Consider the following 27,247-nt stretch of genomic DNA (forward strand, 5'->3'; position numbering starts at 1 on the left):
CTCTCTCTCAGCGGGCCCGGCTGCCCGGCCCGGGCAACCCCCGGCCTGAGTCCGTCCGTGCCGGTTCGCGGGTGAGTTGCACCGCGTGGTGTGGGTTGTGTTTCCACGGAGAGTAGTTTTAAATTTCGTGGGGTTTTTTTGACCACAAAATCCCAAAGTTTGGGCACGGTTGGCCTTTTCGGTGAGCTGGAGTGAAGGGAAAGGGAGGATTCACTTCAGAGCCTTCAGTCGTATACAAAAATGCCCATAGGAGTTAGTCTTGGAGGAAACTTTTTTTCCCGTAGTTTGTACGTTTGGAGTTGTAAGGAGAGGTGGTGAATGGAAAGGATAAGAAGAAACCAAATCTGTTTAAAAACACGCAACTACCTATTTTCAAATACCAGCTATGCTGTTAGCACTGGTTGTTACCACGACCTATGCCCAAAGTCAAACTTTCCAAGACACGAGTAGTAACATCTTTATCTGCTGTGAAGGTACTTGTAACATTATTGGTGTAGAACAGCAGTTACTTTTTTTACTTTAGGTATTTACTTTGACCAAAAAGCTAAGGAGAACAAAACTTCTGAATGTTTATGCTATGCACAGTGTCATTTGAATTTGTGTGGTGCCTCGTGCTGTTACTGGTTGAATAAATACTAACTTTCAACATAGTTTTCTGTTGTGCTGTGTATTTTGGAATGTGTGGATTGAATACAGCGAATGGAAGTGATGCCGTTAAGGCAGCCTGATTTTTTAAATCTGTAATGGGTTTTGTGCTTTCTGCTATAAAATATCCATCCACTAAATTGAGATGGATTCTTGGTTTCCTTGCTAAAAACAGCTCTCTTTATGTATTTCTTTGTCCCTTAAACATTCCACTTTTTCAAGAAGAAAACTTTCAGTGAAAGGACTAAAGGCTCACACGGGGTGGACTCTGATGGAACAGCTGGTACAGTGGCATAGGTTGCTCATCTCACTAATACATCAAAAGTGTGGCTGAGAACCAAGGAAATTAAACATCCAGTGTTGTTTTCTTAGGCTAATCTAACTCTGGTTGCATAACTGCTAAAACTAGGTAGGCAAGTTAGAGGTGTAAATATTTGGATGAGCTTTTAATGTTCTCTGGAGGAGACAGGACTTTTTTCAAGGTACTTTTCATTAGCATTATGCAAAATGGATGTAAAGTGGTTTTAGAAGTGATGCCAGTTTTATTGCAGTTGAAGTGGTTAACTGTGCTACACCTCTGATGCAGGTAGACAAATGACATCGGTAATGCACAACAGATCTGAATTTTTAACAGCAAAGCCATCACTTTTCTTCAGTTCTAATAGCTGGGATCTCTCTTTCAAAGTGTGCTTTATCGCTGTGAATTTTCTCTGATGACAGAACATATTGCAAGTTTACAACACAGTGATAGGCGTGGGGTCCTGAGGTGTCTGTCAGAGTGTAGTTATTCCAACCACTCAGGAGCTGCGGCAAAGCAGTTGTGTTTGGAGAGGTGACAGTAGCAGCCTGGCAGCTGCCTTCTGCTCTCATCCCTGCCTGTTGAAGCTCTTGGTGATGTTCCTGTTTGATGCAGCATCCAACGGGTGGTTTGTTAAGCTTTTTTTTTTTCTAGTACACTGTAGCTGTCTCAATGAGTATGTATCTGAGCCCTTCTTTGTTGTGAGAAGGAAACCATCTTCTACCCACCTGTGGGGGTTTTTTTTAAACATTCTTTTAAAAGCAATAAACAGCAACTATGCTTTTTCCTGTTAACTGTAATACTGAAAAAGAAACAAAACCCCCCTGGTATATTGAGATAAGTGATTAATTTCAGTTTTAAAGGTGACATCTGGGGAGAGGGGTTCTCTGCAACAGGGGGAAATCTCAAAAGGCTGGGAAAGAATTGTCAGGGGTGCTTAAGTAGGTTATTTCTTCCTTGGCTCTTGTTGGATTTTGTGAGGTATTGCTTTAAAAAGCAAAAGCATTTTTCTTGAGGTCCTTTCCATCTCTTTCCATGTAGAGGATGCCACCGGTGATTTTTGCCAAGAGTGTGTTTTACTCGAGGTACAGAATGGTCAGCCAGTAGTTTCCATGCTGTGCTGTGGGGAAGAGGGGTGTGGCAGTACTGCTGTGTAGCTTGCTGGAAATCTTACATGTATTCTAAATTGGTCACCTGTTGCTACTCTTGATGGATCTTAGAAGGTTATAACCACATCTTTAAACAAATTCCATCAGCTAGTAGCAAACACTGCAAACTTGTCTGATGAAAACTTGATGAAGCTTAGATAATTTTTTTTTCCTTTAAAATCAGTGTGTACTGGCCTTCTGTTTGTGAACCACTTTTATTTCCATTCTGCCAGGCTGGACGCACGCTGCACAGCTATGGAGAATGAACCAAACACAACAACATGTTCTGCATCTACAACTACTGTCACTACCACCTCCACCTCCCGGACCCAGCTACCACAGATCTCTGTCTACAGCGGCTCGGACAGGCATGCTGTCCAGGTACTGGGACAGACTCTGCCTTGTCTTCTGTAGCGCTCTCAGCTACAGGCATTACACAATACTTCACACAAGATTAACTTTCCATTCTTAATTGCTGTCTTCCTGACCTCTGACTTACTGCTTTTTGGAAGACTGTTTTCCAAAGGGAAGAACAGCGCAGGGTACAGGCCTGCCTCCCAAATGAGGGGGATTGGGAAATGCTATGCTAGAAAGTTGCTTTTTCGCCATTCTCTATGGGTATGGATTCTTAACATAAGCCTTTACAAAGTAACCCAGAATAAAACTGCTCATTTAACCAACATCGACTACAGGCATCCAGAGGTATCTGTGCGTGTGTAACTGCTGCTTTTGACCCAGCTCCCTCTTGCCATTCTTTAAACTGGGTCTCCTGGAACTCTGTATCGTCCATTTGGTTGGGTTTGATAATGGAGTCTCTCACACGCTGTCCAGAGCATTATGTAGAACTTGTTGACAGAAACCTAAGAGGCTTGGATGTTGTGTTATGAACAATGCTGTATTGTCAGGCTTGCCTTCAAAACGTGACTATATTTGTGTTGACTATATTCTATGACTTGGTTAAGAACAGTGATGGAGCAAGTTCAGTATTACATGTTGTGAAAAGAATTTATCTGGTGTTATTTCCTTGTAAAGGTAAACGTCAGCATGGTGTGTACTTTGTAATTGTAATTAATGACCTCCTGATTCCTCACAGGTTATTCAGCAGGCCTTGCACCGTCCTCCTAGCTCAGCTGCTCAGTACCTCCAGCAGATGTATGCAGCTCAGCAGCAGCATCTAATGCTGCAGACGGCTGCTTTGCAGCAGCAGCACTTAAGCAGTACCCAGTTTCAGAGCCTGGCAACTGTACCACAGGTGAGAGCAAAGGTTGCTGAGAAAGACTGGTGTGCTGTTTTCTAGAGCAGGACTACCGTTCTAGAGCCTTGTCAAACATGATAACAGCTTAAGTGCCTGAGCTTAACACCTCACAATCATTCACTGTTATCTTTTAATGACTTTTGTTGCTTTAAATTGCTTCTTTCTCCAAACTGTTCGGAGGATTTTGTCCAGCGTTATAGATGCTCTAGTAGGCGACCATTCCATGCTTTACTGCATACATTATAATGCATCATGTAGATCATTCAAGCAGTAATAAAATAAACAGTAAAACCAGACTACTTCAGTCTTTATCCCATGATTTTCTCTGAAAGTTGATGGGGAAAGCAATGAATAGCAATGTATCTTAGTAAAATCAAACAAAAATAATGAACATCTGGTATCTAAACATGTTTTGCCACACATCTGGCTGCATTATAAGTTTTAATTCTGAGTGTGGAAATGTAGGAAGTAAATGACATTTCATTTCTGAGGTACAGCTTTTAACATTAGTGAACACTAGAGGACACCCGTTTTGAAAACTCAAGGAGTGGAAAGATATCCTTTGACCTCAGATGACCTTGGATTGAGAGAGAGGTGGTCATTAATGATTTTACATGTGGAAAAGCTAATCCAGGGTTAAAGACTTCAGGGGTATAGCTCTTTGTTGGCAGAACTGGGACTGACTCTCCCATCCTCCTGGCTTTTTCTTCTGTGCTTTTTCTTTTTTGTGACAGATTTATGTGTACATACACAGATACTGAGACAGAGCAAGTCAGATTGGGGAAGGCTGAGAAGCTGGGGGATGCAGTCAGTTAAAACAGCAATCTGAATCCCTGTCCCTGCGTTCATCTGAATGGCTGGAATAGCATACTGTTACAGACACTAGAATATGAGGGAGTTCTTTACAGCATTTATAAAGCTTGGTTTATTTTTAGAGGATTCTGATCACAATAAGAATTCTGATGTGAGTTTTAATAATGACAGTTTTTAACGATGTCACATTTTACGTTCTGAGCACCATAGGGAGCGAGCTGATGAGTTAGCTCCATCATTATCGGTTCGACAGGCTTTACCTCTGATAGTTTCTGTTCAAGTCTTGATCTGCAAGAGCCTGTGTGCCTGAAATTGGGTAGAAATTCAAGGCGTTTAGCACCTCGCAGATAACATTCCCTAGTGCAGAGTGCACTTTGCTGAAAACCGATTCCACTGAGTAAAGCATTTTTACTGTTCGCTCAGAGAAAAGGTGATGGTAGAGAGGGATGTTTCTGATGGTTTATGCAATAATATGAACATCTCTTAAACCCTTTTTGATTTCAATATTTGACACATATTCTTGCTATTTAGGCAAGCCTGTCAGGTGGGAGGCAATGTACTTCCCCCACCGGGAGTGTCACTCAGCAGTCAAGCATGTCGCAGACCTCGGTACGTAACTGAACCAAGCCTTCCATCCATTCTCAACCCCTCTTGGTTATTGTATCACTACTCGGAAATCCAGAGAAGATTTTAGTATTGAAAATTGTGTAGTTACAATTAGCATTACAGAAGTAGTAAATAGAAGTATGATGAAGTATAGAAGTAAGCGCTGGCTGCGCTTCCGGCATCCGCCAGTCATCCTGATGTGTGCTGCCAACCGGTGTTGTTGCTGGCCAGTGTTGGAGGCTTCCCTGGTCCGAGCTCACTCTTGGTGCTCTGAGGGGCAGCTGCTCACTCCACAAGCACCAGTGACTGTTCAGACCACTGCAGGAGTCGTTCCCTGAGCTTTCATCTCTTATATGATTTCTTATAGGATTTTTCACATTAGTTCCTTTCTTCAGAGCACTATTGTAGGTTAAAATCATAACTGTGTATCAGTGATTAAAGAGCACCAAATTGCAAGAATCCAAGTCAATGCTCACATATATACGTATCTCTCAAACTGATTATTTATAGCACTCATTCTTCTATTGATTATCATCTTTTATGGATTATCATCTTTTATCATGCACCCTTTATGCACTTTCAGTTGTTTTATCCATATTCTAGGCATGTGCTCAGGTTTCAGCTATTAGCAGCTCTGTGTTCAGTTCACGCTGTATTTCTTCAAGTGGCATCTTCAGACATGTAATTTGCACAGTCTCTTATGTATGGTTCTACAGTTGTCTTGAGTAGGACTTTGTTAGTCCTGCAGACATCCTGCTTATTAATCTCGCCCTTGAGCTAGTCATGGCTTCGGTGCATAGCTTCAGTGATTTAACTGCCTAATTTTTTTAAGCTCTCATAGCATTGCTTTGGCTTACAGTTGTTGGAAGTAAAATTATTCATTCTCTAAATTTAGGAGGGAAATTCTTTAAAGACATCTGATGTTAAACTAACAGAGTAATTGGGCTGGGATTTTTCAAGGAAATCTTTTGAGTAAGTGATGAAAAAGAGCTGGGCACTTAACTCTGTTAGACCACTTAAAAAAAAAAAAAAAAAAACAAACAAACCAAAAGCACATCACCTTTTGTTTGAGAAGATGCTAAAGAGCAATTGTTGAGGAGTATTTAATACACAACTGTAGAAAGTTTTCATCTCCAGTCATTTTATGTGTGCTTGTGTAGAATGAGGAACCAAAGTCTGGATATGGTGGTACAAAGAAGAGTCCTCATCAGGTTGCGTAACAGAAGGTATCACTCCAATCAAATAATACAAACATTTAAAGATGCTTAAATATTAAAATTCAGGTATTTTTCTTAAAATATTACAGGCTTATGCTACGTATTCTGTCAATGTGTAGCTCTATGAGGTGTATTTTTCAGACTTCGTAATATCATCGTTTATACTCGTAACTGCTTTTTATTTTCTGCAAAAGGGTTGCTCACAGTTTAAGGAGGAAAATGTACGATCTTGCCAGAGTCCAGTTTTGTGATGATTTGCTCTGTGTATTTTTGATATCTTCAGAGATTTCAACTGCCCCCACCATTTTTGTCAAAGGCTTTCTGTCTTTAGGCTGTAGGACGAATGAATTTCCATGACAGAGGCAATGTTTTTGTTTCCTTAGATTAACCTCTCCACCTCTCCTACACCTGCACAGATAATAAGCCGCTCACAGACCTCCAACACCACCAGCAGCAGCATTACCCAACAGACTATGTTGCTGGGGAGCACCTCTCCAACCTTGAGTGCAAGCCAGGCTCAAATGTATCTACGAGCTCAAATGGTAAGTTGTGATTATAATTTTTCAGCTTGGTTTTGGTCCGTCACTGTCATCTCCACACCACACCCTGCAAAAAAAAACCCCAACACCTTAACTGCTTCAGATTTTATTTTGTTTCTATAAATTATTTGCAAGTATTTTTCTGTAGTTTCAGATACCATTGAGAATTTTGTCTCTTATTGGTGAATTGGTATCTTTTGAAACACTGTAGACATGAGAAGTGAAAGGACTGCAGTAGCTTAGTTCTCTGGTGAAGCTTGCACAAGTGCTTTTAGCCTGGTTATGCCACAATTATTAAATTGATCGAACATGGGGAAAATAGAAAATGAGCACCTGTCTTTTCTGGTTGTGTAGGAGGCTATGTGGGTTATGTTCAAGGCAGATTGTTTTTCCAGTGCAGTGGTAACAGAATTCTGACTCTTTATTAAAGTTTTCTTTTATTTAAGACTGTTCTTTGCATGGATGTCTCTAGAATGCAGGTTACACAGACCTTTAATTCTCTTTGGATTCACGTGAAACTCATGAGATTTTTTTGAATTTCCTGTCACTATGCCATTTCCATTTCCTAATGGGCAACTGTGAAAATTCTGTTCAGTGTTTTTTTTATTATTATTATTTATTTTTAAATCTAATACTTTCTGTGGTGAGTTTCATATGAATTGAATCTTACAATCTGTGTGGGATTTCATAGAAATTACTGAAGTTGTACATGAACTCTCAGGTATCAGTTAGTACTTGGAAAAGGCCAAAGGCTCTCTTATGCTTGTGTGAATTCATAACCAGAGCGTTCTAGTGATATGTTCAACTAGGTGAAACAGTAAAAATCACGTTTACACTACACAGATTCAGAGCCAGTGGTCCATGACTGCAGTAGTCGCTAAAATTAGATGCAGGTGTAAGTTCTTGCAGGAGTTGCCCCTATGAAGTATGTTTGGGAAAAGACATCCTTTGTTCATTCTTTTTGTGAGATTTTCCATAGGTGTGCACAGCAATGCTGAGGGTTTCTCTTTGGCTCTTGCTCTCCTATATGCTTATGGAAAGAGTAGCATAACTTGAAGATAAGGATTTAGAGATCAAACGCCTGTTTATCCTTTTGCCAGTGAAAGGATTTCTGGAGTCTCTGTTTTGTAAGCACCCAGTATTGTTTCACAGAACGGGAATGACAAATTCCTTTCACACACCTGCCTTTCAATATGGTTTAACAACTTAGTAGCTGAAGCTGTATGAGGATGCCACTGCTAGGTGGGGCAGGAGCAGTCTCTCGGTGACATGGATTGTTTATACCATTTTCCTGTTCATTTACACTGAATTTTCATCCAGACTCTCAAAGTCACATCTGACGCTTATTTGAGTAACTGCTTTACACTCCAGTTGCAAGAACCTGTTAGTTCAGAATGGTGTGCAAGATCATTTTGCCAGCCTCAGTTCGAACGTCATACCCATCTTTCAGTGTTTCTAGCCTACATCCTAGGAGTCATGTATTCTTCATCACCAAGGCCTTTCATTTTCTCTTTTACATTATTGTCTTTTAGTTTTATTTTCTTCAACTACCATGAGAAATTGTTCATCTAAAAGTAAAAAAGTAAATCTTAGAAGCTATACGTCACTACATGGAAGTTATGTATCTCTCTTTAAAATATCACATTTCTTTAACGTATTTTCAAGGCTTTAGTCTGTTACCAGATTTTTTTTTTCTTGCTTAACAGCTTATTTTTACTCCTGCGACCACTGTGGCTGCTGTCCAGTCTGACATTCCTGTTGTCTCGTCATCTTCCTCATCTTCCTGTCAGTCGGCAGCTACTCAGGTGAGCTTCTGTACATCTATTAAAGGTATGTCCAGTAGAGTGGGCCGAAACTAAAAAGTAAGGAAACATTGTGCTTAAGTTTACTTGCTTATTGAAACTACTGATGGGTACTGGTGATGTACAACTTCAGAGTCTTCTCTTTGCCATCACAACACATTTAGAGGTGATCATGTTATATGTAAAATTTGGATCCTGGATATGACGTTTTAGGTCTTTGTAATTAACTGTCATCTTTATTACCTTGAATAACTTCATGTTATCTGCTGAATTCATATTGCTTCTTCACTGCTCAACTTGTTCGTCATTTGGAAAAGATATGTGTCATTGTACAGATGACAGCAGAATGTATTAGTCACAGTCTCCTGCTGTGAAAAGTGAACGTTTATCTAATAAATTTATACTGTCATGAGAGATCTATCTTCACAGCTTTTTTTAAAGCCTTTGATAAACAGACCTTGATAAAAACCTTTTTGAATTCAAAGGAAATTTTACCACTGGAATGTTCTCTGACGTTATGTTTGACCCCTTCAGAAGATGCTAATAGATTTGAAGACCTTAATGACGCATCACCGTTCTGAGATAGCAGTACATCATTGAAGCTTGCCTTCCCTTTGCTCTTCCAGTAGGTGTGTGAGGTGGGAAGAGGATGCTGGAATGCAACTCTGTATTTCTGCAGGTTGTTGTTGACCAAGCTCAGGGTGTTAAGTTCATCGGTTGAGCCTTGGCTGAAAAGACAGACTGCTCCTTCAGTCTTGAAGTTAAAATACCTCCTTATTCTTTATTGCAGCTGCCTCTCTTTCCTCCAGATTCTGCAGATCAAGTTTGAAAACACAGAGAGATTACTGGATGGGCCAGCAGCTCTTTTTGCATTTGTACCTTTGTATTTTGTGTTGAAGGTAGAGATGTCGATAAAGCAAATCACAGTCTTGGTCCTTCTGTTCCGCAGAGTTTTAAATGCCCACTGCTCTGTAACTTCCTGACTCAACCATAGAATCTGACCCCAGACCTCCGAGCATTATTCAGTCAGATGAGCTGCTCTGGTGACCCTGCCAAGCTCAAGCTCAGTGTTCAGTACTGTTGAGCCAGGTGGCGTTAACCTTGGCTGTCTGATAGTTTCTATAGCAGCAGGGACTTTGCAAAGATCTGGTTTCATCCATAGTCAATGGTGCAATGGGAGAGCTTTGACGTCCGTACGCTTTATTTTTCTTATCCTGTAATAAATACATCCTTGGGGTTTCAGTCAGCTGGGATTAGAGAAATGTCTTTGTTTAGCACGTAAGCAAACCTGAGGAATTAGGCAATGCCAGCTAATAAGAAAAGAAATAATGTAATTATATGCATAGATATTTATACTCCACTTAGCCAAGATGTTTGTGAAGGTAGAGTGCAGTGATCTCGCAGTATCATCTTCCGTTTAGGGGTCCCAGAGAAGCTCCAAAGTTAATGGTGAGCAGTGTCTCAACGGCATGCCTAACACGGCCTGTGAGGTGAACTGACACTTCTCTTCTACTTTTCTTCCCTTCTGCTTTCATACTTCATTCTTTCCACTTTGTCTCCTTCATGTACGACCTGGACATCTCAGATCAGTTACCTGTTAAAGTGTGCTGAAGGGTGATTGGATTGCAGTAAGTGCCTCATGCATGTCAGTATGGAAACACTGTTGTCTTCAGAACAGGATTTGAATGCACCCTGTGCTAGCACTGAGCAGTGAGAAGTAAAATGTGAACTAGCTGTTCCTTACACAAGTACTAACTGTTGAGTGAGGAAGGGATTAAGTAATCAAAATAGTGGATGGTGATAATAATTAGTCATCTTTTTCATGTGAAGTGTGATGTAAATTAGTGTTTCAAGGGTAATCTTTGTCCTTCAAAATAGAATTGTAGTGCAGTGTGTAGGATTGGAAAGGTGAAATCATTATGTACAGAACCTGGCTGTGATATAACAGAGATTAGTGAAAACGATCACTGGCTGATTTACCTTTCAGAGGCATCCCTTTTGTTCCATGTGACATTGGAGGTACCTTCATGTTGCTGTAGAAGTAAAGGGCTCAGGTGTGTTAAGACATGGGTAATGTACAGCAGATTCTGGTTCCACTGACTACCCGAGGCTCTGGTTTACGTCAGGCTCTGGGAGCACTCTTACAGACCACCACACTCCTGCAGTGTCTGCATAAAAATAAAACTGTGTTTGCGTGAGGTGCTTTGTCTCTTCACTTTGAAGGCACAATAAAAGAGAAAAAAAATGCAAGTTTTACTTAAAATTAATGTCATGAACACTTTCCATTTCTTTTAAAGGGTCGATAAGAAAAAAAGGCTTTCCTGTATTTTATCACTGAAGTAATTCAGGATCTCTATTCTTTAAATTATAACGGGGTGGGGATTTTTTTTGGTATTCTTGCCTGGAGGTTTGTCGTAGATGTTTATATGGTTTGGTTTTCTTCATGTTTTGCTCTTTTCTCAGGTTCAGAACTTGACAATGCGCAGTCCGAAGTTGGGTGTATTGTCAAGTTCACAGAATGGCCCACCAAAGAGCAGCAGTCAAACGCAGTCATTGTCTCTGTGCCCTAATAAACCTGTGACCAGTTCCAAGAGCAGCCAACCAGATCCCTCAGAAAGCAATAGAAAAGGCGAGAGCCCGGCTCCGGAGTGTCGGAGTACACCAGTCACGCGGGCATCGAGCATACACCACTTAATAACACCAGGTAGGATGGGAATGGAGCTACTATAAGAAAGTTGCTTTAATTTCTGTGTTACGGTTCTGTCAGAGCCCAGTGCTCTCTGACCAGGTTCTTTTAGACATTCCGCATGAATAGAGTTTAACGTTTAATAGTAAATTTACTTATTGGTTGATTGTGGATGTTCCTCAGGATTTTGATTTAGCAGAGTGACACAGCAGTGTTCTTAAATCACAGTACAAGCGTAATATAGCAATTGCAATACACAGTTATGAATCCTAGTACAAAGATGATTCTCATTACTGGTCTCTTTATATGCTCATTGTCAGGACATTTCATCCCCAGGACATGTTAAACCACCTCAGGCCTCTCACTCTCATCAAAATCTCTTTTGTTGGTGGTTCTTTTTCTTTCTTGTCTGTGTCATCAGCATGTTCTCAGATCAAGTATTTTATAAATCCATAGATAATAGTGTCCTGGGCTTTTAGTATTTTGCGTTAAGCGATAAATCAAGATAAACATGCAATGTCTTTGCATTTTAGCTTATTTTGAAGGAGTGAGGATAGTCCAGACAGTTGGTCTGCAGTCTGTGGAATTTAACTCGGCTTAATAGCAGCTTTTAGAGGAGGAGGCAGACATTCTTGAGGTATTGAGCCCTGATGCTCTCAGAACTCACTTCTGTAAGGGGAAAAAAAAAAAAAAATCCATCTTCACTAGCAGAATAAATAATAAAAAAGACAACATAAATAAGTTGTTTCCCAAGTGGAAAGACAAAGCAAGACAAAGTTTGCACATGAGGAAAATATTTGTTCGTGTGCTGTAAGGAGTTTCTGGTGAGTCACTGGTTCACTGAAAGGTGATGTGATGTCTCTGGAAGCTGCACTATTTTTAGAGTCATACTGTTCTGTTTGTGGGTGCAAATTCAGGCAAATACTTTGAAAGGTTTTAATTCATACTGAATTCTTGACATCTTGTTTGATCATGTTACCTGAACTTTAACTTAGCAGTTATCAACAAATCCTCTTGATTATGACATGCATATCTCTTCCATTCCAGTCTGCTTCAAAGCAAGGGTTAAATCCATCTAAAGTTGCGTGAAATTCTTAAATAAGCAAAGGCTGGATCAGCAATATTCTTAGAACAAAAAGATAAGTTTAGATACTTTTATATAGGAAGTGTACATGTGTGTGTGTATATATGTGTAAAAAGCGTGGCCAAGTTCCTTTTTATTGCTGTGTTTGGCTTTGGAAATTGATGTATTGCCCTAATAAACTGTCCTTGTATACTATATGCTGTCAAAGAAGATCCTTCTAAACATAGATCTGAAAGGTTGAAAAAGTTGTGCTGGTCTTATTTAAAGTAAAAACTTCCTTTCTTAAAATATTTTTGTAATGTTCTCTGGACTTAAATACTAATTGTCACTTTTTTTTCCCCCTCTCACAGCTTCATATTCTCCATTGCAACCTCATTCTCTAGTAAAACATCAGCAGATCCCACTTCACTCACCTCCTCCAAAGATTTCCCATCATCAGCTGATATTGCAACAGCAGCAGCAAGTCCAGCCGATTGCACTTCAGACTCCTTCGGGTCAGGAGCCCCCTCCGTCACAGCACTGTCTACCACTCACAAGCCATGGTCTTCCTCCAGCTCCCAGCAGTGTCCAGTCTCATTGCTCACCTATTCACATCCATCCTCCACCTCTAACACTGTCTCCTACTCCATCCCAGTCAGCTCAGCAGTCAGTAGTGGTATCTCCTCCACCTTCTCACTCCCCTAGTCAATCACCCACAATAATTATTCACCCTCAAGCACTTATTCAGTCACAGGCAACCTCCCTTGTGCCAGCAGCTCTTCAGCCAGAGCAAACCGCTCCTCAGCAAACTACTACCAATCCAGTGCGACCAATTGCACAGCCGCTTAATCTTCCGTCGCATCTTCCCCTGCCATCATCCCCCGCTGTACATATCGGGTCAGTAGATCAGCCCAGCTTAGTTTCCCCTGGCCAACAGATCATGTCCTCGACACCACACCAGCAATATTCAGCCTTGCAGTCCACACCTATCCCTCTTGCAGCTCCTCCTCAGCTGTCAACATCTTCAACCCAGATTCAACCACTGCCATTGCAGTCTGTGCAGTCTTTACAAGTGCAGCCTGAAATTCTGTCCCAGGGCCAGGTTTTGGTTCAAAACACTTTGGTTTCTGAGGAGGAACTTCCTGCTGCAGAAGCTTTGGTCCAGCTGCCTTTTCAAACTCTTCCACCACCACAGACTGTTGCAGTAAACCTTCAGGTGCAGCCTTCGGTACCAATTGAAACTCCAGTGGTAAGTGCTAATATTGGAGTCCTTTATCCTCAACTTCTCTAAAGAGCTGTAGATCTGGCCCATTGACTTCAGAGGAAGCTAAACCAGGTGCTAGGTAGGACCAGAAGCAACCTATGGATTGCAGAAAAGTTTTAAGAAAACAATAGACATTTTCTTCTGATACTTTTTTTTTTTATGGCTTTTTGTAATGGATCAAGAGTATCAAATAAGAATCATGGAAGTGCAACTTTTTGACCTGAAATCTTATCTCTTAATGAAATTGCAGCATATCTAAAGTTTAAAAAACAAGTAAATATATGTCAAACAGTCAAAATGTCTTTTGATAAATATACCATCTGGACTGTAATCTTTTACCTCATTATGTTAATACACATTCAGTATAGGCCACTGAAATTTTGAAGCAGCAGAATCACCTCTATACTCGGTGCAAAGGTGTGTAGCAGATTGTTAAGATAATAGAGTTCTGGATAATTAGTGTTGTACTAACAGTGAAAAGATCCTATTCATAAAAAAATAGGGGAGTTTTTGGTGGTTGGTGTTCCCCATCACTGCCATTTAATTTAGTTCAGTGTTAGTCTTGGACATCTGCAGTTTGTAACTGAAGGCTTCAGCTTCACTCACACAGAGCTAAAATAGTGTACAGTGAAATGTCAGTGAAATAATATGCAAATAACGATATGCGATATTGAAGATGGCATTGCTAGGCTTTAGTGGCAACATGCTAATGAGAATAACGTGAGCAAAAGAATCAACAGCTCCTGCAGGCTCTTTTCAGGCTACCAACAGGTTAAGGAGGAAGATGTGCTGTTTATTAAGAGAATAATGATAATCTCAACACCTTGATATTTTGTGTACGAATTGGATAAAATAGTAGAAGCCAGGTTTGCTTTGGTCAGGGTAGTGTTTTACATTCCAGTCTGTTGAACTGGCGGTCAGTAATTCATATACTTTTAATAGTTTTGAGGAAAGTACTTTATCTCTTACCACTACTAATGCTTTATGGTCTTGGTGTGCTCTTCCAAAATACTTGTTTTGATTATACTGCTGTATGAGATTGAGAACAGTTTGCAGACTTGTCATTATAACACTTGCATTTTACAGAAGCATTTGAATAGCTACAAATGTGTCTGTAAATAGTAATACAGTGAATATAGACATGGAAAAAGTCAGTTTTCTGGTCTGTTTGATAAGAGAGCTGTGCCTCTCTCTATTTGTAACAAAATAATTATGCTCTCGTAGACACTGTGATGTCCCCAGGGTTCATTGTTTTGTATAGTTTAGAAACTAGTATTTTATTAGGAGATTAGTATGCTTTTAACATTTAACTGGTAATTTATTTTTAAAAATGTATTTATGCAACTCTTTAAAGGTATTAAGGTAGAATGGAAATGTCTCTAAAGCAATAGTTTGTTGGATGCAGATTTACCAAGTGGAGAATGTATGTGAAGAAGAGATGCCCGAGGAGTCAGATTGTGTCCATATGGCTAGAACACCTATGCCACCCACTTTGTCTCCACCAGCCATAACCTTGGGGAATGGAGAGGCACTGAATTCAGAGGATCCTTTGTCAGGTGAGAACAAATGTCAAACTAAGGCAGCTGTTCTGCTTAGAAACTTCTACTCGTTATTGATGTTTTAAAATAAATCTTAACAGGCGTGTCAATCTCCAGTTCATCTTTAAGTGGTAGCTGTGTGATAGGGGCAAAATATGTTGGCTGGTCTGGTGCGAAGATTGATTTTGCAGCATCAGAGTCAGCAATCAGAAGTTGCTGTCAGAATGGTTGCCTACACTGATGCTTTTTGGCACCATTTAGTTTTATATGCCACACCAAAGAGCTGTTCTAACGCAAAGGCTACCAAGGAGAACTTTTCTTCTGCAGTGCATCGTAAGATAGATACGGGTGTGTCAACTGTTGTCCTGCAAACTAATGTAACTCCCCCAATGTGCTAAAAATACAGACATATACTCTTTGTAGTATAGTGTGTGTGTATATAAATATATATGCTATACATATAACTGGGTGCTTAGTGCTTGTTGTTGTATATACTTGTGACCCTGCAGGTTACTGAGGCTCAAAGCATCCCTGAAAATAAATTCCCTCTTTAGAAATAATTCAGCTGCTTAGTCCTGAGAATCCAATGTTTAAAAATTTCTGCTTTTGACTTACGGATTTGTGTAGGTAATTAATGGCCAACTTTTTATAGATAAAAGGTACTGAGCAAAGGAAAATGTTTACATGAGAACTGATTCCACTGTTTGTGGAATAGTCTGTCAAGGAAAACCAGCTTATTAGCAAGGTAAAATCTATGAACCATAGGGAAAAGCCTGTGTTAGACAATGATGGGTGCAGAGATGGGTGTGTTTATCGCCTCTCATTTCCAGAATTCTGAGCCAATGATGGGATATAAGTGATAAAAACATAACGTATTTGGTTTTTTTTTCAGAACATGGGGGACTGCCTTCAGTGACATCATCAGTCAGTGCCTCAGTAATTAAATCTCCATCTGATCCTTCACATGCCTCTATTCCACCACCCCCTCTTTTACTTCCAGCAGCGACAACAAGAAGTAACAGCACATCAATGCCCAATAGCATTCCTAGCCTGGAGAACAAACCTCCCCAGGCTATTGTTAAACCACAGATCCTGACCCATGTCATTGAAGGCTTTGTGATTCAGGAGGGGTTAGAGCCGTTCCCTGTAAGTGTAGCAGTTGCTACTAATTACTACTAATTTTTGAAACACACTGTTTTTAAAGATGATGTTGTTTGTGGTTAGTAGCTGTTTAGATCTTGAATCATTTCTCAAATGTTGGATTTGCCCCTTTTTTCTGCTGTCAGTGACCTGTTCCTCACAGCATTCAGTATGCGTCTGTACTGCTTGTGTTCTCTTATGCAGATAATCGGAATTCGTGGCACTGTGTGGCTCGCCAGTGTCACTGGATAACAAGGTGCTGCCTGAAAACAGACACAGCTGAGTAGACAAGCTGTATCTGGAGATAACTACAGAAAGTGATTTTAGGCTGCTATTTGGAATAACTTTTACATTTGTCTCCTAGATACCTCAATTTAACTGATCCTTTAATCTAAACCTGGGAGATGAACCTGTGTTAAAATTCTCAGGTGTTAAAACTTTGGTGGTTTAAAGCACTGGCCAAGCCCCTTAGAAAGCGTGGTGTGATTAGTACTGTGTCTGAGAATTGCTGTTGGAAATTTAAAATCCACAAACGGACAGTTTAAAAGCTATAAGCCTGCCTTATTAACTAATCTAATGTGTGTCTCATTTTCCCATTCCTCCATTTCTCTAGATAGAATGTGTTTCTTCCTTTGTTAAATGTAATTGCAAACTCTGCAGATCAGGAGCGAGTCTTTGTATTTGTTAGAGAAACGGTACTTAGAGCTTTGGCACTATATAATAATAATTCATTGATAGGAATAGAAACTGTGATTCTAGACCCAGTTACAACTGCTAAGTCACAAATCCTATTTTCTATTATTCATTGTTCAGTTAATCACTGTTGCTTTGCTTTTATTGCAATAGGTAAGTCGTTCATCTTTGCTGGTAGAACAGCCTGCAGAAAAAAGATTGCTAGTGGAGGGTCAAATCATGAGTGTTGTGTGTGTTGAATCAGACTTGCAGAATACAAAACATGCAGACAACTCATCGGACACAGAGATAGAGGATATGATTGCAGAAGGTTTGTAGTTTTTGTTTAAATATCCGTTTTTTCCCCTTCAGTTCTGTATGTATTACAGACTCCCACCTTGTCTGTACTTTTGGAATCTTTCTCCAGTCTTTTGACTATATCTAACAGAAACTATTTTCAAACGTTTTTACTAGCTACACCTCATAGCAGCAGTTGCTGTAGATGAACTCAGATGTCCAGAAACATCGCATTTGTCCTGCTTAGAATACAGTGGTTCCAGCACAACTCATGAGCTAAATTGAATTCCCTGTGCAGTATCCGACATCATCATCATCATCCTGGTTTTTTTTTTTTTTTTAGAACTCAAAAATCAACTATTCTGGATGTTGCACCAGTATTACTGATCAGGCCCAAATATAGGTAGTCTCATGAGTGTTACGAAATGGAAATTAAACTATGGCCTGGCCCAGAAAAGTCAGGTTATTCTTGAACTCTTGATTTTGTATAAATTCATCCAAGATTAGAAAGTCCAGGATTTTTCAGCCACCTCTGGATTTTCTCTTCGATAGCTTGAGCAATTGCACAGGAGCTGGTTTAGGTGATCTGTTTAAATTTGTCTTTAATGCAACTCTTAAAACAGTTCTTTTCCCTCTTTCATGTCAAAACTGTAGTGAGCAGGGTAAGAAGGGACAGATGCAGCATCTGCCACTGCCACAGGTCTGCATTGGGGAAGTGGCTGGAAAAAGTCAGGACAGCACATCCTGGGCAGTAGCAAGTGTCACCATAGCTGTGCTTCAACTGCTTTCCACTGCAAGCATTGATAATTGTCACGTGATTAAAGCAGTTCATCCCCTGACCTCTTCTCACAGGCACTTTCCAGATAGCAGCGCCAATGGCAGTTCCTTAGACAATGGTACTGAAATGTAGGAGGGAAGTTGGCTGCATCAGTTGTGTATCTATCTCAGCAAATTAATTAGCTCAAGATTCAGTCTTTTAGATTATTAGATTCTGATACGTGATGTTTTACTGCAATGGTTTATATCCATTACTGTTTATAAGAGTGTTGGGTCAGACCCAAGCCAAGGGTTGCAGGCAGGGTAAAAACCTTGTTCTAGGAAGTATTCTGAATTCAAGAGGAGTGTTTATTGGTAGTGAAGTCAAATGAACGCAGCTGGAACTTTTGCTCAAGGCTGATTTACTGCTTGGGCAGTGTGTATCTCTGCTTAAAATGAAGAATGCATTTTTAATTGTAGCACTGGTTTTTAGTGGCAGCTGGTTTAGCTTGGAAGCACAGCTTCCAAGGAAGTATCAGTGGGATGCAGTCCTCCCAGTGATGTAACATCTGTGCAAAGAAGTCAGAAACTGTGGTAACAGGGCCTGAAAATAAAACATCAAACAAGATTTCCTACATTGTGGCTGATTATCTGACTGCATGTACTTGTATATCTTGGTATAGTCCAGAGCCCTTCTTCATTTGCTGCAACAGCCTAGTTTAGGCAGTGGCAGATAGTGAAGCGCTTTGCTTTGTATCTGTAACTTCCTTTTGATTATGTTGTAATTAAGTTGTCTACGTAGAAAAACGAAGAATCAGTTTTCACTGAGTCCATTTTTTAAAAATACCACGCAATATTCTATTGTAAAATAAATTGAGACCCATACTGTATCCCTCACAAACCTTCCCATAGGTACGGCAGGCTATATTTTAGAAGGCGTCTGGCGTACAATGGTGGAGGTTTGCAGCGTGACTGGAAGTTTTCTAAAGCTTGTTCCAAACAAAAGAAAATTTTTGCCATCTGGGGTATTTTCTTGGCTCTTTGAAGCTCTGTTTGCAATAGTTACTTTGCCCTGACTTTTGTTACACTAGGTCTTAATTCAGTTTTCTTTTCAAGAGCATTCCCTAAGAACTTTTCAGTATTCACACAATGTTGTTTCTCAGATTTCAAATGATTTTTCGCTTGGTTTATGGAATTATTCAAATGTTGGTGTTGGTTTTAGTTATTGTTCCTGACAATTAGGTTTATGTACACACTTTGCAACTCCTCAGTAGATGAGCATCCAGCACTGAGACACATCCACATATGCAGAAGTTGAGCAAAGGAAGTTTTCTGACACTAAACTGGGCTAGGATTGCCCATGTGGTAGAAACACTTAATGTGCAAAAGAAAAGGCTCTTGGCATCAATTTTTGCTTCACTCTCTTGTCACTTTTTTCTGCATACTGTGATCTGGATTGGGAGTGAGGGGTTTTCAGAGAGAGTGATTTATTTGAAAGATGTGGAAAATCTCTGGAATTTAACTTTGGTTGTGAGGTTGGCTGGGGTTGGTTAGTTTCCAGTTCTTAATCTCTGTGTGATACCAACTTATTAAGTTGGAGACTTAGAACATGGTAACTTTTACTCTGGTGCCTCCAGAGGATTTGTTGACTTCAGTTACGTGTTTGTGATACATCAGATGTTATTCAGATACACTTCTTGGTATTCTCAGCTCTTTGCTGCACTAGTACTTTTTTGTTGTACTTGTCAGTACAATAGTTGGTGTTAGTACGTAGTTTAGTGGGTTAACATAGCTATAACAGACTTTTACAAATTCATAGTTAAAATCCAAGTGAACTTGGATACATGCATTTGCATTAGGTGGCATCAGAGCTTAACAAAGAGTTGAGAACAAAAAGCTAGTTTGTATTTTTTGCAACTAATTATGTAAAATTAAAAGTACGAATGTGGAAGGTGAATAGCAAGAGGCAAAGTGTATGAGACTGTGACTTGAGTAAATTAGAAGTGTGGGAGAGATGTGGTTTAGTCCTCTGAATTTTTGAGCAGTGTATTTTGTCCTTAATTGCAGCCATGTGGCATTATGCAGTTCTCTTACTGAACCTGAACAACCACAAAATGTTAACATTTTTGCTTGTGCCAGTTTTGTTCCTTATGATGCATTTCCCAGATGGTGCATGGACATAAGGAGTTGGGTTTTTTCCATGCCAGAAGTCGGTTTGCAGATATGGTGACATTCTAAAATATGTACAAACCATCCTCTACCCACAAAATATGTTTCCAGCAGAAGAGGGCATAGATGTTCAGTATGCCACGCGTGTGCTGCCTCGTTACCTTGCACTGCCTTCTTCTGGGCTCTTCTACTCTTTCTTTCACTGATGCTTCTCTCAGCCGGTGGTTTAGTTCATCACAAGGAGCAGGAAAAGTGCCTCATCTCACCAATTACAGAAAAAGATTCTGTAACAGTAGATGGTGAATCAGCAGATGCTGTAATCCTTTTCTTTCTTATATGCAGCTTCTCTTTTTCATAGAGAAGATTCAATGTTTTACTTGCTTCTGTGAGTCCCTTTGGTTATAGCTGTTGCTTATGCAAAGAAAATATTTTAAAAGGTGAATGCATTCTTTTATTACAGGAGAGCTCGAATGTAGGCCATGGAATGCCCAGTTCTCTTAACCAACTCTTCATAAGTAGTTCATGAGGACTGTAGCACTTGTTTTTAATTTTTGGCTCTCCTTGAGGGCACACTTGCTCATGGATGGCTTGAAATTTAACAAAAAAGCTGATTAAGTTAATTGGATAACTTAACTGAAGATTCAGTAAGGTTCAGTTTGCTCAAGGTCTTTTCTACAGAGTGTGAAATCTTGCTTAGCTGGGCATAATTTTCCTGTTACTCAAAGTACTTAGTTAAATGTGTTAGGGATTTGAAAATCTTCTGCCTGTTTGAAATGAGAAGGTTTTGAATGTAATTTTGTCATTGAAACTGACTTCTTTATACCTGACTCCTTTCTCTAGAGGGACTGGATGAAATGGAAAATGATCTTCTGAAGTGTGAATTTTGTGGGAAAATGGGATATTCTAATAAGTTTCTACGGTCAAAAAGATTCTGCTCCACATCTTGTGCTAAAAGGTACTTGGTCTAGTTATTGCTTGTCGTTATCTGGTTAATGGAATAGCAGCCAAGCAGTATCTATCTGATATGAAAAAATAACGAAACAGTAAAACGTTACTGCCTTCTGCTTGAATTGGTACAGTATATGGGTACAAAGGACTGTGAATTGTCCTGTATTTCAAGAAGACAGAAAAAGGGAATTACAGTAGAATTGTGGGCCTCTTTTCAGAGATTCTTGGGCTTGTAGGAAGGTGGTGGGTATCATGGAAGAGAAATCCATTAAGGTTAGTAAGTGTTTAGAAATGGGTGCAGAGGTTCAGGGGCCACCAGTCATTACATATTTTATATTCCTGTTTTCTTCCCCTTCATGTTGGGCGATGTCAGAGAAGGAAGGCTGGACTTGGTGGGCTTTCTCACAGTTTTGGTTTGGTTAAGAGAAGAAGAATTCATAGTCAACATCTGAATGTAAAATCTTCCATCATCACAGCTGGGAAACTGATATTTAATCCCATGTTTCAGAAATGGGGAATAGTTTCCCCTTTCTAATCACCATTTAGCTCTTTGCATCAGTGTGCCTAGAGACAACTTTCTCTTAGGTCTGCTGCTTTTTAATCCCCAGTGTGATTTCCGTTTTAAGTAGTGGGAATGTATGTTTAGTACACGCATAGCAAAGGTGTGTGTTTGGGACATACATATACATTGGGTACTTGTTGGGACACTACTAGCAAAATAAACATAAGGAAGGTTTGGCCCTTTTGCCTCCATCCTCCTTTGGGTGTCAGCTAGGTAGAGAAATGGAAGCAAAGGACATAATGTGACTTGAGGCTTTTAGTGGACATTTTAGGGCTATGTGATAAAATGCAAAGGAGTGTCCATCATGGAAGATTTTAAAGAATGGGAAGGTCTGACGTCTTCCAGGGACGGTTGAGATGTATTTGACCTTGCATTAAGACTAGGAGTTGAGTAAATGGCCTTTGAGATGCCTTTCTCTTATATCTGTGACAGCTCTTGTTGTCTTCAATTAGGCAGCGTTTCTGTAGACAACGATGTGATTTTACTGTAACTTGATTGAATTCAGTCCGATACACTATTAGTGTGTGTTGAATATATCTTACTTCTTCAGGCACAGCCTTAGTTGCAGTAAGAAATTTGGGCTGTTTACGTCAGACAAGACCAGTCGCTGGAATCGGAAGTCAGATAGCCAAAGTCTTGGGCGACATGGGCGTCGACCGAGTGGCCCTGATGGGGCGTCACGAGATCATTTTCTTAGACAGGTCTGTGGAATATTTGCTTAAAACTATGGCAGTGTTTGGGGAATTACAAATAAAATATAATACTGTAGTGTATTTGTACTGCATTTTCCAGCTTCCAATTACTTATCCATCTGCAGAAGAAGATACGGCTTCTCATGAAGATGCTGTTCCAACTGTCATGACCACCCGTCTGCGACGACAGAGCGAAAGAGAGAGAGAACGTGAACTTAGGGAGCTGAGAATTAGGAAAATGCCAGAGAACATTGACTTGTTACCAGTGGTGCAAGCTGACCCGTCGGTATGGAGTGTTGATGAAGTTTGGGCCTTCATACATTCTCTGCCTGGTACGTACAGTAATGTGTTCCATTTTGATAACAGTAAAGCTCCTTGCTTTTAGCACCAGCGCGATGAGGAGGTGGTGTGGTAACGGCACTGGTGTACTCATTAGCTAGTGAGAGAGACTGGAACGTGATTTCTTTCCTCTCGCTTGTTCATTCAGCACAAATCCCATCTTGCTAGAACTAGTCCCGTTTCTGCTGTGGCACCCCAGCTGGTGGAGATTAGAGCTGTTCCTCCCTTCAGTCTGAGATCAGTAGAGAGGTCAGACATGCTTCCTCCTTTTGGCGTTTTCTTCTTCTCTCCCCTCCTTACGTGCTGCTTAGTCAGAAGAAAAAGCAAGATGACAGTTATTTCCCTTTATACAACTGAAAAATTTGAAAGACCCATCATGATATGTCATTAAAAAGGAGTAAGTTAGTTTCTTCTTTAAAGCTGAACTTGTTTTGCAGAGGTTTTTGCAGTGACTGAAATGCAGAGAACTTCTGCACACTGGTAGACGCAGGCTGTTCTCAGAAAAAAAAAATCTCCTTATTTACAACCCTTTTCTTTACCTCAGTATTCACAGTTAACTTTGTATCATCTGTGGGTTAGATGACATTTATTGATCGTTTCCTCACTGTGATAAGCTTTGGAGTTTCACTCCCCTCTCTTTCCCAAAGATGTCATTTTATCTGACCAGATACTGTCACCCTTCCAGGTAAAGAGGCAGGTCTCCATAACAACAGTCATACAAGACCTTGTGCTGCTTGCCCTGTAACTCACATGTCAAAACATTGAAACCCAGTTAAGTTTTTTCCTAGTTTTCTACCTTTCCTGGAACACCAAACCATTTTTCTGTGTCCTCTGAGGCTAATAACACGTAAGGAATGTATTGTCATTGCTAAGTCACACGCATGGGTTCTAACAGATTACCTTTTATAAAGCAGGGCAGGCAAAGAATTGAGTCAGGGATGTCTTAACTCAGCAGAAGTCATCCTTGAAGCACCTCTTCTCTGCTGGTTTATAAGTTGCGATTACATGACATTATCTGATTCTGAGAACCGCAGTGATGTCTGTCAAAACCAGCAAAGCTCCTTAGGGTGAAGACGTGGTCATTCGTGTTTCTGTACTTGAGTGGTGTCACTGGAATATTACTCTGTCAGTGCTGGTTTGAGCTGTTATTTTTATAGATTTGAAGCTCTAGTTAATTCAATAACTTGCTGATCCTATTTTCTGCAAAAGAATAAACAGTAGTTTATAAAATACCATATAAACACAATTCACTTGCAAGTATGAAAACAAAAACATTATTCTTAAAATGTAGTTTCTGTTTTGAAACTTACTTTTAGAACATTTCATCAGCTGCTGGATCTGGGGTTGTTGTTTGTTTGTTGGGGTTTTTTTGTATTCTATAAACAAGGTAACCTTTAGTTTTAAGCAAACTTTATATTTCTCTATAATACAAGAAATAATATAGTTGGCTTTCCTGCCTTTTTTTTTTTGCAGTATATACTTGGTGCAGTCCACACAGACCATCTGCCATGTTGGAGGAGACGAGGGTTTGTCGGCTTTTCATAAACATTAGGGACAACATCTGGTTTGATGTACAGCTTTGTGCATAGAGCCTGCAGCTGAGATCGATCTGCCGAGTCAGGGGTCCTTGTCAGGCTTTTCTGAAATTCCTCTGGAGTCTTTTGGAGGAATGAAGATTGTAGGACGCTTCTACTGTTAGTTCTTCTGGGGAGGGAGAGACAACAACAGTTGAAGCCCCAGTGGTGTTGCTCCTCCTCCCTTTCTTCAGTTGCAAGATTAATTGTCTTTCACCCACTTCACGTCCTTTTTTAGCTCAGTTATTGCACAACCACCAGTTGCGAAAGTGTTTAAGAATACCCAGAAGTGGTTGGATGGGGGAACAGAAATACAGTCAAATTTCATCCTTTGCTTTTTCAAAATAACTTTGATAAAAGGTATTTTAGGACAAGTTGCATGTAAAAGCTTCCTGTTCTGTTTACAGAAAAAAGCCTCCAACACCAACCTGTTAGGTATTTTAATAGAGCCAGTTGTGTTCCTAAATGTAACAACTTCCCTTGATCTCTTAGATTCTCTGTAAATGCTGTGATCTGACAATCACCACATTCAAGTCTCAACAGCGATACCTTTCACAGAAATACTTGTTTCGTGCTTGACATACAGACATTTTGTCTGTTGTCAACATGTAAATAAGAACCTTTATGATCATTTTAGAGCTGTTAAATCCTCCTAAGAATGGTCAGTTGTCTTGAGATTCTTCTTCATGTTACTGGCAGCATTATCTTCACTTGGTGGCTGGAATTGGCATCACCATTCCAGGAGCTCTCTGACAACTCCAGGCTCCTCAAGAATGTTCCTTTACTGATTGTGGTGCAGTATGTAGTTGGGCTGCGTTAGTGCATCACTGTACCAGAAATTCTAAAAGGAAATGTTATGGAATTATGTGCAAGTACTAAAACATTTCAGTGGCTATAGAAATACTGTTTGTAACAAACTTACTTGTTTTTTTTCTCCAAAAGATACTGCTCTGATTTCTTGTTACAGTAAATAATGCCTAAGAAGTGGTCATTAATTCCTTAAGAAGACCTTTGTCTTTTCAAATTATTTTTTTATTTTTCTCTTTCCTTAATAAAGTGGCAGCTAATTGTTGCATGAGGTCTAACAAACCATTAAGGAAAAAAGATCATACTTTGTTCTTTGCAAAAAGCTGACCTTTTCCAGCCTTGAATGTTACAGCCATTACACAGTAATAATGCAAGTGAATTAAGGTTTGGATGCCAATACTTCCTTCCTTTTGGAAACTGTAGCCATGTGAGTTTTCTCACTGAGTTGTAGCACGTGCGTGTCTTTCTATTGTTGGAAAGAACCCACTTGAATTACACTCTTACTTGATGGCGATTTCAGTGGTGTTTTGCCCGTCTCCTCCAACTGTGCGATGATGGCAATTGTTCCCCTTAATGAAAGGAGAAGGATGTCTTTGCTAGGACTTGGAATTTCCAATGAGTAATTCTCCACTAATTACAGTGTAATTAGAGGCTGTAGTAAAAATTAGGTTCATGTTGTCTCAGAAGTTCATGTTGTAATACTGAAGTCCTGCATATGCTATAGGTTCTACAAGCACTGGAAATTGTGTAGCTGAAAAGCTCTAGCGTGGACAGAGTCATTGCATTGAAGAATGCACATTTTTAACCCAGTAACTCTTTTTTTCTCTTGCCTTGTAGGTTGTCAAGATATTGCAGATGAATTTAGAGCACAAGAAATTGATGGACAAGCTCTCCTCTTGTTAAAGGAGGATCACCTTATGAGTGCAATGAATATTAAGCTTGGACCTGCGTTGAAAATCTGTGCACGTATCAATTCATTGAAGGAATCTTAGGAGGTGAACATGAAGGTTTTAATCAACAGTTTCTCAGTGACAGAACCAACAGTACTATGCCAACATCTTCACTGTGGCATGAGTGTTACTGTGATGTTTTGTTAAATATGGGGGTTTCCCCACATAAAGACTTTAAAACGTTCCTTTGATTATACCAGGTAGTCCTCTGTAGTTTCCAGCAATTGATAGGTTCATGGTACAGCCTGAGTAATATGTAGGGTTGAAGTGGAGTTCATGAAGAAACACGAAGTGAAAGATGCTGCGACAGGTTAAGTATTCCCCATCATGTACTTTATAACACCCCAGCACCCACCCCAATCTAAGCACCATTTAAATTGCGTTGCTGCATTCTGAGAGATTCCTCCCACCTACAGCAGTTTTTGGACTGAAGGGAAGTGTCCACAGACCTGTGGAAGCACTAGGAGCAGTTCAAATGCTATGCATTTAGTTGTGCTCTCCGAGTTTCTTTTAGTCTTGAGGAAATTGTTTGTAAAGGGTAGGTTGGCAGCCAGTTTTCCTTGTGTAGGCTTACCCTTGTCTCTGCCACTGAAGTATTTTCTCAAAGTCTGGAAATACTGTAAACCATGTAGACATCTCACCACAACCCTCATCGTCAGGCTACTGAAACGCAATGGCATGATGCTCCTGCCAGAGGTAACTGAAGCACATGTTACTTTACTCTTTATATGCTGCTATGCACTAACAGGGCATTAAGTTGGTAGTTGTAGGCTCTCATGCTGCTAGTTAAACTAGACCAGCAGTTCTCAAATGGGGGTTTGGAAGGTATCCCGAGAGGTGTGTGAATAGTCAGGGTTCAGGTTCCCAAATGTCTGCATGTGGGGAGCTGAAAACTGTATCCAGAACTAGCTCATGTTGAGATGGGTGTACTTTAAAGACTGGAGATAGGGAAGGAATAGCGTAGCTCAGATGCTCTTTTTCTTGATACCTTTTCTGACTTGTCTTTCCCTGCAGTGCATTCCCCTTGCCTCACTGGAAGTTTCCAAGCACCTTTTAGTTGTCTACTGGCTAGCACGGTGAGTTGTTCAGTGAGGTTCCTTCAGAGCTCCGTGTAGGAGCAGCTGCTGGTGCCATTGAGGGATCCTGGAGCTGCAGCTGGCAGGAGGAGTGCTGCTGGTAGGCAGCTCCAGGAGGAACCTCTAGGGGCCCTGCTTTGTCCCTCCGACAGATTTTGATCTGGATGCGGCAGACCCAGGCAGTAGCATTTTAGCATCTCCCTCCGTCTCCCCTCTCTCACGCTCTATGTGGAACCGACTTGTGTTTTCCCGGTTACTGGCACTCTCTTGGGCTCTGCTTCCCATCGCCTGTGCGCGGGTGCTCTTGGATGTACTTTGTCCCTTCTGTTCCCTCCCTTTAGCAGCTCCACTCCCCTTGTGTACAGACCCAGCTCCCTAAACTCTGGTGTAG

At 40.3% G+C, this 27,247-nt stretch overlaps 1 protein-coding gene across 1 annotated transcript; it reads left to right on the forward strand.

Moving 5' to 3' along the window:
• The first annotated feature begins 2,346 nt into the window (after nt 1-2,346).
• PHC3 (polyhomeotic homolog 3 (Drosophila)) lies at nt 2,347-25,822 on the forward strand. The gene is made up of 14 exons (XM_010139413.1): nt 2,347-2,472; nt 3,185-3,343; nt 4,691-4,768; nt 6,366-6,524; nt 8,228-8,326; nt 10,787-11,027; nt 12,444-13,321; nt 14,742-14,892; nt 15,767-16,020; nt 16,861-17,017; nt 20,749-20,863; nt 21,969-22,119; nt 22,211-22,442; nt 25,668-25,822. Exons 1-14 carry the CDS (start codon nt 2,347-2,349, stop codon nt 25,820-25,822), a joined length of 2,955 nt encoding a protein of 984 aa, XP_010137715.1.
• The last annotated feature ends 1,425 nt before the right edge of the window (nt 25,823-27,247 follow it).

This window comes from Buceros rhinoceros, unplaced genomic scaffold, assembly GCF_000710305.1.
Source record: "Buceros rhinoceros silvestris isolate BGI_N320 unplaced genomic scaffold, ASM71030v1 scaffold22637, whole genome shotgun sequence".
NCBI classification, from domain to species: domain Eukaryota; kingdom Metazoa; phylum Chordata; class Aves; order Bucerotiformes; family Bucerotidae; genus Buceros; species Buceros rhinoceros.

Coding starts and splice junctions, on each gene's coding strand:
- PHC3 (XM_010139413.1), top strand. CDS start 2,347: ATGGAGAATGAACCAAACACAACAACATGTTCTGCATCTACAACTACT. Junction 16,021..16,860: donor AGGGGTTAGAGCCGTTCCCT/GTAAGTGTAGCA, acceptor TTATTGCAATAG/GTAAGTCGTTCATCTTTGCT. Junction 22,443..25,667: donor CTTCATACATTCTCTGCCTG/GTACGTACAGTA, acceptor CTTGCCTTGTAG/GTTGTCAAGATATTGCAGAT.